Source organism: Schistocerca serialis, chromosome 4 (assembly GCF_023864345.2).
Source record: "Schistocerca serialis cubense isolate TAMUIC-IGC-003099 chromosome 4, iqSchSeri2.2, whole genome shotgun sequence".
Classification (NCBI taxonomy): Eukaryota; Metazoa; Arthropoda; class Insecta; order Orthoptera; family Acrididae; genus Schistocerca; species Schistocerca serialis.
The window spans coordinates 16,409,987-16,424,939 of NC_064641.1; the positions used below are offsets into that span (position 1 = coordinate 16,409,987).

Sequence of the window (14,953 nt, forward strand, 5' to 3'; positions counted from 1 at the left end):
AAGCTTCTTTTATTCTATTTTTCTTCATTATTGTCTGTCTGGACTTCGGCTTCGACCTATAAAACCTGTCTGCCTGATCCCATTAACCACAGGGATCGTCCCTTGTGTGGTACTGTGGCCCCCCTTACAGTGTCTGCTAACAGAATAGCTAACTTGCCTTTCCCCTTACTATTTAAGTGCAAGCCATGTGTAGTGTATCCCCTCTTACCAATAGCATCAACTGGAAGAACACTCATGTGGAACTTTGCCAGAGTCCGGAGCATCCTGTTCAGCTCATTGTTAACATGCTTTATAGCAGTGTCTACCCAGGGGCGATGATGGCGATGAAAGACCTCCACAAACCCCACATTTCTGTGTCCTGTTTCTTGTCCTATTTTGTTCAGGTCACTCCTAATACTATATCTTGGATTCATAGCCAAGCTGCTTCCTTCTCCCCTAATTGTTCTTGCCTGATCTTCCTTCCCAAACTCCCTGCATACCTGGCCTAAGTTTTCTGTCACATGGGTAAGGCTAGCACTTGGTTTCACAAAACTTGTGATCTGGTACACTTCATCTAATTTCTACTGGAGTTGCTGGCCTACACCCGTCCCATGCCTGCTACCTAAAGGTAGAATCCTTCTTTTCCTATTCTGATTTACACAAAAGCAGAGTATAACTTGGCACAAGGTCACTGAAGTTTCGTAACCTGTACTAATACGTAACTAAACGCTAATTTAAACAAACTTTTAAACTTACTTTCGAAAGTTCTAATTAACAAAAAAATGGTTCAAATGGCTCTGAGCACTATGGGACTTAACATCTATGGTCATCAGTCCCCTAGAACTTAGAACTACTTAAACCTAACTAACCTAAGGACAGCACACAACACCCAGCCATCACGAGGCAGAGAAAATCCCTGACCCCGCCGGGAATCGAACCCGGGAACCCGGGCGTGGGAAGCGAGAACGCTACCGCACGACCACGAGATGCGGGCTTCTAATTAACAACCTAAACTCTGTATAACAGACACGAATTAGTTTAACTTTGAACCGCTAAGTCTAATCAGAAAAATAAACATCTACACTCGCCCGAAATTTACGCCTAAAATATAAACAAAACTAACGACTATAGGCCTTTACGAAATACTTTCTTCTCGATTAAATATGCTCAGAAAAGCGAAATCTTAAATAGATATCCTAGCGAAGAAGTAAATGCATTAGTCTAAAATGTAATACTAACTAAATTATCTCTTATTTCAATATTAATCACTTAACTTAGCGAGAGCTTCGTGGTCGTGCGTCTGCGAGAGCTATTGGACTCTAGCGTCATTCTGTTTTGTTTTTCCTGCAATAACGTACCACACGATGAACAACAACTGTTCGACAAATATTGATAACGGACAACACGTCTAGTCATATTCTGCTTTCATATCGATATTTTGTTTCGACTTGGATTGTACTAGGGGCCTGGATAATAGGTTTTCTCGAAATATCCGCATGCCACTCGCAAAGTCGTTGCGTCAACACCTCCCCTTAGCGTTATCTTCTTCCTTATCAACCTGACCGACTGGCGCGAGTCTGAAGGTTTCGTTGCCAACAAAGTGATAAAAAAAGGAAAGTGACTGAAAACATACTTCATGATTTTTGTAACAGGTAGTTTGTTTCCTCATGAAGAGGTTCCCGACTGTGTGACATGGTGCAATGTTTAGCACATTGCAGTGGCACTTGAAAGGACGGAAGTTCAGATTCCCATCCGGCTATACGGAGGTGTCTTGGAAAAAGATAAAAACGAACCCTTAACGCTTTCCGGGCGAGCTCTGTTTTCCGTTATTTTATCACTACGATCGTTTCTCCCTATAAAGATTGGCGTCGACAAAATATTTTCGCAATCGGAGGAGAAAGTTGGTGATTGATTCAAAATGGTTCAAATGGCTCTGAGCACTATGGGACTCAACTGCTGAGGTCATTAGTCCCCTAGAACTTAGAACTAGTTAAACCTAACTAACCTAAGGACATCACAAACATCCATGCCCGAGGCAGGATTCGAACCTGCGACCGTAGCGGTCTTGCGGTTCCAGACTGCAGCGCCTTTACCGCACGGCCACTTCGGCCGGCTTGGTGATTGAAATTTCGTGAAAAGATTCCACCGCAACGACAAACGACTTCGTTTTAATGGTGTCCATCCCAAATCCTGTATCATGTCCGTGACAGTCTTTCCTCTGTTTCCCGATACTACAAAACGTGCTGCTCTGTACTGACCTTTCTCGATGTACTCCGTCAGTCCTATCTGGTAAGGATCCCAGACCGCGCAGAGTAGTGGAGGCAATCTCTTCAGCAGATGTGTTCCATTTTCTAAGTGTTCGGCCAATGGAACACAACCTGTGGTTTGCCCCCCCCCCCCCACAACTTTTCTACGTGTTCCTTAACTTGTTTGTAATTCTCACTACTACGTATTTAGTTGAATTTAAGACAGTTAGATTTGACTGATTTATCGTGTAACAGAAGTTTAACTGATTCCTTTTAGCACTTATCTCGATGACCGCATACTTTTCATTATTTAGGGACAATTGCGAATTTTTGCCCCATAGAGATATCTTTTCTAAATCGTTTTGCAATCTGTTTTGATCGGATGAGTTTACTAGACTATGAACGGCAGCATCATCTGCAAACAACCTAAGACGGCTGCTCGGATTGCCTCCTAAATCGTTAATGTAGATAAGGCACAGCAGAGGGCCTATAACGCTACATTGGGGAACGCCAGAAGTCACTTCTGTTTTACCCGATGACTTTCCGTCAGTTACTACAAACTGTGACCTGTCTGACAGGAAAACATAAATCCAGTCACATAACTGAGACGATATTCCAGAAGAACGGAATTTCACTAAAAGCCTCTCATGTGGTATATCGTCAAAAGACTTTTGGGAATCTGGAAATACGGAATAAATTTAAAATTTCTTGTCAATAGCACTCAACACTTGTCGTGTGAAAAGAGCTAATTGTGTTTCAAAGGTACGATGTTTTCTAAAACTTTGTTGACTGTGTGTCAATAGACCATTCTCTTCAAGGTAATTCATAATGTTCGAGCACAATGTTGTTGTCGTTGTGTTCTTCAGTCCAAAGACTGGTTTGATGCAGCTCTCCAAGCTACTCTATTCTGTTCAAGCCCATTCATCTTCGAGTAACTACCACAACCTACACCCTTCTGAATCTGCTTACTTCGCCTCCCTCTACGGTTTTTATCACCCATGGTTCCTTCCAGTACTAAACTCATGAGCCCTTGATGCCTCAGAACGTGTCCTACCAACCGATCCCTTCTTCTAGTCAGGTTGTGCCACAAATTCCTCTTCTCACCAATTCTGTTCGGTGCCTCCTCATTAGTTACGTGATCTACCCATCTAATCTTCAACATTCTTCTGTAGCACCACATTTCGAAAGCTTCTATTCTCTTCTTGTCGAAACTATTTATCGTCCACATGTCAGTTCCATATATGGCTACACTAAATACACATACTTTCAGCGCGGACTTCCTGACACTTAAATCCATACTCGATGTAAACAAATTTCTCTTCTTCAGGAACGCTGTTCTTACCATCGCCAGTCTATATTTTATATCCTCCCTAATTCGACCATCCTCAGTTATTTTGCTTCCCAAATAGCAAAACTCCTCTACTATTTTAAATTTTAAGTGTATCGTTTCCTAATCTAATTCCCTCAGCATCACCTGATTTAATTTGACTACATTCCATTATCCTCACTTTGCTTTTGTTGATGTTCATGTTATACCCTCTTTTCAAGATACAGTCCATTCCCTGCAACTACTTTTCCAAGTGCTTTGCTGTCTCTGACAGAATTACAATGTCATCAGAAAAACCTCACTGTTTTTATTTATTCTCCCTGGACTTTAATTCCTAGTCCAGATTTTTCTTTTGTTTCCTTTACTGATTACTCAATATACAGAGAGAATAACATCGAGGATAGGCTACAACCCTGTCTCAACCTCGTCTCAACCACTGCTTCCCTTTCGTGCCCCTCGACTCATAACTGCCATCTGGTTTTTCTGCTACTCTCTTACAGCACAAAAGTCCATGATTTTGTTCGCATGCCAACATTTTTGATGAGGAAGCCGGAATGACGGTTGAGGCAGCTGGTTCCCCACATCTTCTGTCAGAGTCTTTTAAAGAGGAACAGAGCCGCCTCTTTAGAGCTTCGACAGGGGTTTTCCTCCGCTGGTACCCTTTTTTTCCTTCTACGGCAAGGTATGCTGCTTATATAAAACCAGTTCCATAGGGCAGCAAAACTTTGATAGTTCATTGATATGCTTCAACAAATTCTTTATACTTTGACACAAGTAAACAACAAATAACTATTCCTAAGGTAAGGTTAACACAAAATCATTTGATTTAAAAGGTTACAACTTTGCTTCCGCCGTTTGCCGATAGGTGGCAACAACGGTAAGTAGAGGTCGAAAGAAAGAGATCGCAGACGTCAGGCATTTAGCTTGGACCTCAGTCAACATAACCTCATTCAAACATTAGTCGATTTGTGTCTGCATCATAAAGTTGTTCTTGATTGAAAATGTCAGTTTACGATCCTAATTCTCGTCATTTGCGGGAGGTGTTGCTGTTTTGTTTCAATATGAAGAAAACAGCGGCTGAGTCTCATCGAATGCTCTCAAGTACGTAAGGCAAGGACGCTATTAGTGAAAGAACGCGTCGTCAGTGGTTTCAACGCTTCAAGAACGGTGATTTGAACGTCGCAGACCTGCATAGTACTTCGAAGGAAACGGTCTACTGACACACAGTCAACGTGGGTTTAGAAAACATCGTTCCTGTGAAACACAACTAGCTCTTTACTGACATGAAGTGCTGAGTGCTATTGACAAGGGATTTCAGATCGATTCCGTATTCCTGGATTTCCGGAAGGCTTTTGACGCTGTACCACACAAGCAGCTCGTAGTAAAATTGCGTGCTTATGGAATATCGTCTCAGTTATGTGACTGGATTTGTGATTTCCTGTCAGAGAGGTCACAGTTAGTAGTAACTGACGGGAAGTCATCGAGTAAAACAGAAGTGATTTCTGGCGTTCCCCAAGGTAGTGTTTTCAGTTCCTTACCTATATAAACGATTCGGGAGACAATCTGAGCAGCCGTCTTCGGTTTTTTGCAGATGACGCTGTCGCTTATCGACTAATAAAGTCATAAGAAGATCAAAACAAACTACAAAACGATTTAGAAAAAATATGTGAATGGTGCGAAAAGTGACAGTTGACCCTAAATAACGAAAAGTGTGAGGTCATCGACATGAGTGCGAAAAGGAACTCGTTAAACTTCGGTTACACGATAAATCAGTCTAATCTAAAAGCCGTAAATTCAACTAAATACCTAGGTATTATAATTACGAACAACTTAAATTGGAAAGAACACATATAAAATGTTATGGGGAAGGCTAACTAAAAGCTGCATTTTATTGGGAGGACACTTAGAAAATGTAACAGACCTACTAAGGAGACTGCCTACACTACGCTTGTCTTTCAGAATACTGCTGCGCGGTGTGGGATCCTTACCAGGTAGGACTGACGGAGTACATCGAAAAAGTTCAAAGAAAAGCAGCACGTTTTGTATTAACGCGAAATATGGGAGAGAGTGCCACAGAAATGATACAGGATTTGGGTTGGAAATCATTAAAATAAAGGCGTTTTCCGTTGCGACGGAATCTTCTCACGAAATTCCAATCACGAACTTTCTTCTCCGAATGCGAAAATATTTTGTTGACACCGACCTACATAGGGAGGAACGATCACCACGATAAAATAAGGGAAATCAGAGCTCGTACGGAAAAATATAGGTGTTCATTCTTTCCGCGTTGTACGAGATTGGAATAATAGAGAAATGTGAAGGTGGTTCGATGAACCCTCTGCCAGGCACTTAAATGTGATTTACAGAGTATCCATGCCGATGTAGATGTAGATAGTGGTGGAAGAGAGAATGTTTTCAAAGGTGCAGAACTGGAGATATTGCTGAGTGAAGACTGGCGTCAAACTCAAGAAGAATTTACACTATTAGTGGGAAGGGCACAGCAAGCCATTTAAAAACGTCTCAAGGCTATGGGCATGATTCAGAAAGAAGGAAGTTGGGTCCCGTGTGAGCTGAAACCAAGAGACGTTGAACGGCGTTTGTGTGTTTGTGAACAGTTGCTTCAGAGGCAAAAACGGAAGGGATTACTGCATCACATTGTGACCGGGGATAAGAAATGGGTTCATTACGATAATCCTAAACGCAGAAAATCATGGGGATGTCCCGGACACGGTTCCACGTCGACGGCCAAACCGAATAGTCACGACTCGAGGATCATGCTCTGCATTTGGTGGGACCAGCTCGGCGTCGTGTAGTATGAGGTGTTAAAACCAAGTGAAACAATCAAAGGTGCTCGTTACCGAACGCAATTAACGCGTCTGAGCAGAGCATTAAAAGACAAACCACCACAATATAGCGAGAGGCAAGATAAAGTGATTTTGCAGCACGACAACTCTCGAACCCACGTTGCAAAAGAGGTCAAAACGTAAACGTTAAAATGGAAAGTCCTACCCCACCCGCCGTATTCTCCAGACATTGCTCCCTCTGACTACCACCTGTTTAGATCAATGGCGCATGGCCTGGCTGACCAACACTTCCGATCTCATGGAGAGGTCACAAATTGGATCGATTCGTGGATCGCTTCAAAAGACGAACAATTTTTTCGGCGTGGGATTCGTACACTGTCCGAAAGGTGGGAGAAAGTAGTGGCCAGCGATGGAAGATACTTTGAATGATACATGTGTAACCAATTTGTTTCATTAAAGCCTCAAATGTTGGGGAGTTAACGGTGGAAGCAAAGTTGCGCACTTTGTATATTTTATTATTTTTTTAGATACTTTGCGCATCGATCGCGATTCATCGAAAACGACCGACTCGTGATATCTACCTTAGACAAGAAAAAATATCATTAGAAGTATTTTACTGTGTTTGCAACATTTCCAGTTTTACATAGTTTTTGGCAGTCATTTTAAGTTCTTTTCAGCCATTTTAAGACTCTTTTTAGCCCATTTTTGTCACTGCAGTAACACTTTGGGCATATTTGCACGGGCGTGAAGTGCGCTTCATACAGAGCAACAAGTCGTTAAGTTTTACTGATGAAAAACTGCTGCCTAAAAATAGTTGTTTTGTGACCTCAGAACCATTGTGATGGTGCTAGAACCTTTGCCATGTGTTCACTACGCCATCTAAAACTACATTCATGCCTCACATCGGATATTACTGCATAATTTATGTGCGTAAGTACGGTAACTATGAACCTCTGTATCCCGCTAACGGATAGTGATCTCGAACAAAGTTTCAAGGCTTCCCAACACCATCGTCTTAAGGACATATGATACGTATTTCTATGAACTACCATTAATAGATATTACTGAAGTGGCCCTCCCACACCTAGTACTTTTGGTACCGAAAAGTCATGGTTTTTCTCAGGAAGCGCCCGTGAACAAATGGTGCTGTTATAAGCTGCGTAAGATTCACCCTAGACCACACCTAAAGCAGAAGAACCAGTTTGCCTGCACTTGAGGAAGTGTGTATGGTTTAAATTTGACCCTGTAGTTCAGAATAGCCTTATGTCCAGCAGTAACAACAGGAGTACGTAAGAGTCTAAAACTGGCGGAACGAAAAATTCTCAGCGGGATAGTGGGACCTTGAAGAACAGAAGGTAGTCAGTTTAGAAGACGTGCGAGCCAAGAACTATACACCAAGGTAGAGAGAATCTCTGACATCGCCAGGAAAAGGAGGAGCGCGATCTTCGGACACATCCTCATAACTGACCAGGGCAGGTTAACACAGCAAATAGTACAGTTTTTGGTGAAAAAGAGAACCAAAGTGCGCTGGACCCAATATGTGAAAGGTATCTGGAAGAAATGCGAATGAAGGAACCAGAGAATACAGCAGAGTAATTTATAAGTTGAAAAAATGCAGGCTTTCACGGGTTTAGAGAACAGAGCTAGACCCATAACAAAATCATCGTGGACGGAAGAGCGAAGAAGGATGCAAAGTACGAGAACGAAACAGTATTGGACAAAGAGAGGGACCGGAAGAAACGAGCTGACGCGAATTAATGTTGTTCTCACACGGCCAAAACGAAAAGAAACTACAGCATGGTCGTTCTTCCTGTACGTATACAAATGGTCGCTAGGCCGAATAGTATCCAGAACACTTGAGCCCTTATCTCTGTGATCAACAGAACCCAAGACATGACTCTCTGAAAAACGCCAACTGTCGTGCACGAACTGATTTGTATCTTTCGTGTGAACAGTGCAGACCACATTATTGTGTTGTACCGGTAGAATACATGTGAGTCTTTATCAGATATTTGTGGTCCTCGTTGTGTATATGCCCCCTCAAACTGCAGCTAATTAGTAAATAACAAATTCAGGATCAGCCTTTAGTTGGTGGTTGCAGCAACAAGAGAACGAGTAAAGACAGGAAACAGGTCGTGAGGTCTAGACACTCGGTCATAAAATCTTCTGGTCCATGTGCACGTTTTACGTAACACTGTGTGCAGTCGTATGGGGGATTTTGTGTGTTTAACTCCACCGCCCCACCCTCATACCAACCCACCCCCACTTCCGTCCGAGGCCGCTGGCAAAACGCTTAAGGGAAAAGCCAATTATACCTGTAAACCCTACATACAAAGTTACGAGATCTACTACTAACTGACGAATCTAGGCATATACTGCACCTCCTACGTATGTTGGACAAAATGAGACTAATTACAGAGAGCGCAGATTTTTCCCGCGAATGTAAAAGAGGAACATCTTAAAACGTTGTAAACCGGAAGTGTCTTCTGCCGTGCGCTATGCAGTGGTTTGCAGAGTATGGATGTAGATATAGAATCTGTGCATCGGTTTTCTTACTGCGAGATTCTTGGTAAAGATAAGCTTTAAAAAGGTGTACTTCTCACTGTTTATTCAATATAAAAACTAGTTGGAGTTTACAATACCAACAGTCGACAGTAAACAACGATTAGAATTATCATAAAAATTATAATAATTAAAGAGTCAAGAGTGGCGAGGTGTTTCCAAAACCCGCATAGCTGTATGAAGGTGCTTTATTCGCAACTACCGGTTTCACGTCACTATAGACGCATTTCAAGTTTATCTGCCAAGAATAAAAATCGCAGATTGAAAGATTGAAATGGTAGAAATAAAGCACATTCATACAGATGTGTGGTATTTGGAAATACCCATCATTCTTGACTTTTTAATTGTTATAATTTTTTTTAATAATTCGAATGGTCACTGAGTGTTGAGTGTTGGTGTTATTATTATCCACAGTACCTCTGAACTGTGACTGCCCTCCACATAAAGTTGTTTGTAATAGAGATCTTTTCCTGCAGCTCTCTTCGTAGTGAGTTGTCTAAACTGCTTTTCAGTACTGGTAGTGGTTATTTTTGTGCACACGGCAGTCAGACATCGTTACGGAAGAAATATCCTAATGGGAACTCATTTTTAAATTTGGAGATTAATGTTCCCACTCTCATTTTGGACGTAAGACTGTTGTGCGAAGAACCAGACGGAAGATTTGGATCCGAACATTGCCTTTAAAATCTGTCATAGAACCGTAACTTCTCTGGATTTTCTAATACATTTTTCTCCAAGATCTGACACAGAAAGTAGTTGCACGCTATGCACACATCCCGTATTATAGGTAAGCAAGTTGCGCTATCTGTTTATTATTTTTCAAATTGAAAGTACAACAATTTCTGTTTTCGCTACATTTTCTGAATGATAACATTAAAGCAAGATTGGTCTTTGCCATCCTTTATCATCTTATGCGGTACGTACATGTATAACAAGCTGTACTTAGTGTGTTTCACTTTCCATTGAATTACTAGGCAGTTTTAGTAGATGAAAGCCAAAATTATGAATGAAAACACACACAACGCTAGTGCAATATTGAACAAGATTTATTATTTATTTTACAAACACGTTTTCGGCTGTTACGTGATCTACAGGTACAAAGATAAGTATGTGGTGCAGTGAAGTTTTGTTTGGGGCAAATATTTTAAACTAGTGCATCTATAGAGTATCTCCATTTCCAGAGTTGAAAAATGTCAACATCAGGTTTTAGGATTAAAACAACAGATTTTATTTCAGTGTAAATGCGATGTAAGATTATTTAGCTAAGGCAAAATATGTGACACATTAATTAATGGACCATATGGGGAGCAAAATAACTGATAATGGTAGAAGTAGAGAGGATATAAAATGTAGGCTGGCAATGGCAAGGAAAGCGTTTCTGAAGAAGAGAAATTTGTTAACATCCAGTATTGATTTAAGTGTCACGAAGTCATTTCTGAAAGTATTCGTATGGAGTGTAGCCATGTATGGAAGTGAAACATGGACGATAAATAGTTTGGACAAGAAGAGAATAGAAGCTTTCGAAATGTGGTGCTACAGAAGAATGCTGAAGATTAGATGGGTAGATCACATAACTAATGAGGAAGTATTGAATAGGATTGGGGAGAAGAGAAGTTTGTGGCACAACTTGACCAGAAGAAGGGATCGGTTGGTAGGACATGTTCTGAGGCATCAAGGGATCACCAATTTAGTATTGGAGGGCAGCGTGGAGGGTTAAAATCGTAGAGGGAGACCAAGAGATGAATACACTAAGCAGATTCAGAAGGATGTAGGTTGCAGTAGGTACTGGGAGATGAAAAAGCTTGCACAGGATAGAGTAGCATGGAGAGCTGCATCAAACCAGTCTCAGGACTGAAGACCACAACAACAACAACAACAACAACATACAAAAATGGTTCAAATGGCTCTGAGCACTATGGGACTTAACATCAGTGGTCATCAGTCCCCTAGAACTTAGAACTACTTAAACCTAACTAACCTAAGGGCATCACACACATCCATGCCCGAGGCAGGATTCGAACCTGCGTCCGTAGCAGTCGCGCGGTTCCGGACTGAGCGCCTAGAACCGCTAGACCACCGCGGCCGGCTGGACCATATACAAATTACCACTGTTGTTCACAGAAGAAAATAAACTGAACAATAAACTTTGTTTACATACTCGAAAGGTGTGGCAGAGCAAAATAACTTTTTCTTTAACAGTTCCTAAATTACAAACAGATAAAATAGAGTAGAGAAATTAAGGAGGTAAGTGAATCAGCTGTGGTTATAAAAACCATTTTTCTTTCACAAGAAAGGAAATTGTGTAACTGAAATAGACGGAAATGGAGCATGTGAGTAAGAGGGGGTTGGGGGAGGGGGGTAATTTGCAACATGGCGTGGCTGGGATTTTGAGAAGTATCTGCAGTTAGAAGTGGCGAGTGAGGGAACTGTGTCTGGTCATTCAGTACTGAGCTTGGGCTGATGGATATATGTTTATTAATTTCAATTACTTCGAGATAGTTCGTCTTCCCTACCTTTATTTTATCTTAGTTGAAAAATCTGACATAGCATTTACACTGAAACAACCCCTCTTGTTTTATTCATAACCTATCGTCTACATTTTTCATGTCTGGAAAATGTTCAAATGTGTGTGAAATCTTACGGAACTTAGCTGCGGAGGTCATCAGTCCCTAAGCTTACACACTACTTAACCTAAATTATCCTAAGGACAAACACACACACCCATGCCCGAGGGAGGATTCGAACCTCCGCTGGGACCAGCCGCACAGTCCATGACTGCAGCATCTGAGACCGTTAGGTTAATCCCGCGCGGCTCATGTCTGGAAATGGAGATACTCTCTAGATGCACTAGTTTAAAATACATGATGCAACAAAATTTCACTGCACCACGTACTTATCCTTGTACCTGATGATTGCATAACAGCGGAAAATCGGTTTGTGGAAAAATAATAAATAGTGTAGAATTTTACATCAAAGTTGTGGGTGTTTTCATCCATAAAGTATTAAAGATTCTACCAAGAACCGACGGAACATTCGATCGATGAAAGCTAAAATATTTACCACTACAAACCTCGGTATGGTGAGGTTCTTCCACTCCTCAATCGAAAGGTTTGAAAGCTCCCTGCCAGGGACGTAGCACCAGTGATCAGGAGTCTGCATAGCCAGGTAGAACACGTTGAGACTCATCATGTCGAAGCATGAGGCAATGCAAACGAAGACGATGTTCAGCCTCGTCTGGAACTTGCCCCTGGACCCAATGGCGTCCAGGACGTCCTCGAATGCTGGAGCAGCCTTTGTTTTTCTACTGCATTCTGGAATTTCAGTCCTCTCCTGAAAATGAACAATGAAACAGGGGTTTCACTATCGCCCTCGCTGGCTGGGAAGAGTAATGAGTTCCCAGCAAAGCACGCAGACATTTACTTTTTTATACCTACAGACTCATCTAGCTGGCAGAGCAAATGAGCAACCGTTTTGTGTGTCTATAGAGTTATCTAGTCCAGTTTCCAGTGACCAACAGCAGCAAAGTTACAAGTCTCATTGACAGTAGTGAGCCTAATTATTAATTGTTCATCGTTTGCTGCAGCAAAAGTAGCTAATTTCTTTTGAAAATATTTTAATCAGTTTCATTTATTTATGTCTGTGTACAATCATGCAGTCCATTCTATTTACTGTCTTCTCTTCCAATTCTTGGTTTTTTGTTTGTTGGATTCAATTCTTATATGCCTATGACTCCCTCTTGTCAATATTGGGTGTCTGAAGTATTATTAATACGTACAATGGGAGATATATCCTGTCAGGTCAGCGTTGAGTCGTTAATACCTCGAGATTACCAACCATTGCGCCGTTGCAGTAATACACCCGAAGACAAAAGAAAACAGAGGCGCACCAGGTAAGTATAATCCGGATGCGACGGAAAGCGGAAATCGGTAGATAAAATGTACATGTGCTGCAAAACAAACGATTAGAATTTCAGAAAAACTGGGCGATTTATTCAGGAGAATGAGCTTCATAAATTGAGCAAGTCAATAACGCGTTGGTCCACCTGCGTTCCTTATGCAAGCAGTTACTAGGTTGATCCATAAGTTCGTAGCATCTTTCCGTAAGTTTAATAAACAAAACATATGCACATAACAGGCAGTTTAGTCATCAGTAACACACTCTCCTTCACTATTTACAACAGACTGCCAGCGCTGGGGTAACTTTTCGATTCCGTGAGTGTAGAAATCACGTCGCTTTGAGGCGAAGAACCCATCGAGCCAAGTTCGGAGCACGTTTTCGTCTAGAAAGGTAGTTCCTTGAAGGCTGTTCCCTAGACGCGGAAAAGGTGAAAATCTGAGGGCGCAATATCAAATGAATAAGGTGGATGCGGAATGATTCGCCAAGCCAACTCGCGTATAGTGTCTTTTGTCAGTCTATCAGGATTTCGGGAGCGCGTTATCACCATTACACGCGCATTCTTCCCGGTCGTTGTTTTTGGACTGTGTCTGAACCGTGGGTTTAATTTCAAAGAATTTTCTTGATGATTTATTCTATTTATTGGCGATTCATCAAGAACATTAACACGTTTAATCACACTATGTGAGCGTGGAAGTAGTTGCCAGTGAGTAACTGATGAAATCATAATTAAAATGCCTTTTTAACAAATGGTAATTTTATTTACTTTAATAGAGCCTAAAAGCATTTTTTTTAAAGAAACAGATTTAAAATTGTAATCAGAAAGCACCCTCTAAATATCAAGTTACAATTTATTCAGAGCGAAGGAAACAAGTTTTAACTGTATGAGCTTTCGGGCAGAGAACCTTGCCACTCCATTTTGACACGGCCGTAGTTACGACCGCTCACAACAGCCTCTGAAAGACTACACTGGTGCAAATCTGCAACACACCAGACTACTTTAAACTAAAAGTTTTAACAATTTACACAAGCTCACCAACTATGCACCCCCGTAGGAGGGATGGAAATGGTACAAAATACTAAAATTAAAATGTTAACTTTGCCACCGAAGGTGCAACTTGATTTTAACTTCTAAGAAAACTCTTACGGTGAAAGGTTGGAAACTTTATATACTAAAATGACCATTTAACTTTTGAAAACTCCTTCTCAGTTGCCGCTGTCCGCCTCTGGAACAAACTGCCCCTTACCTTGCGCAAAATTCGATCTCCTGCTGCCTTTAAGAAGAAGTTGAAGCATTTCCTACTATCATCCTCATAAAGTTCTCCACAAAATTAATGTACAAGGGCAATCCCCTCATCTGTCAAATAGCAAAGCTAGCGTCTCCTATCTTGCTCCTGAGATGCCTTCCTCTTCATCTATCTCTATTAGCCACGTAATCTTTTTTTCCTTTATATTTCCTTAATTATGTTTCATCATGTCTCTGTTCTTCTCCTCCCTTCACCATGAGTCGCCCTCATACTCCCTGCTGCCAGCACTCCTATCTAAAATCTGTCTCTTCAATAATGTCTAATTATAACAGTACTTATGATCTACGAATATAAACTCTATATGTATGTATTTTTCCAGGTGTACCTTTCAAATTGTTTATTTCACTTTTTGTACTAGATGTAGTTTAACATGCCTACTAAAACATATGAATGTAAAATAAGTAGAATGCCTGGTTAGATGTAAGAGAGGGCCTGATGGCCCTAATCTTGCCAGGTTAAATAAATAAATAAATAAAAATTTAAAAAAGTCCATAAAATGCAATCTTACATAAAATTCTACAAGTTGGCCAAACAGATTAAGATGCTCTACGGTACACAGATATCGCCTCCCAAGATGATAGGCAAGATCAAAACATATTTCAGGATATAGGCCGTTGCACTCCAAGCAATAAATTCGTCAACACACCGAATCCGACAAACATGACAGAGGCAGCTCCGAACAACAGACAGACACTAACTGCCTAACAAATGCGGACGAGAGACAGACTAGCAAGCTGGGGACGAGAGACTGACCCAGACTGCCCGGCTGGCGAGCTCATATCGCCCCTTAAAATGCACGTGAACCGGCAACTTTTCCCCTTTCCCACCAGAGGG

The 14,953-nt window shown here is 41.3% G+C and overlaps 1 protein-coding gene across 1 annotated transcript in view; it reads right to left on the reverse strand.

The window, feature by feature from the left end:
• The window catches only part of LOC126473672 (solute carrier family 22 member 1-like), a 165,459-nt gene that overhangs the window by 137,533 nt on the left and 12,973 nt on the right, over positions 1 to 14,953 (reverse strand). The window contains exon 2 of the mRNA XM_050100907.1: positions 11,989 to 12,248. Coding sequence (XP_049956864.1) covers positions 11,989 to 12,248 — 260 coding nt within the window. The remainder of the gene's footprint in view (positions 1 to 11,988; positions 12,249 to 14,953) is intronic.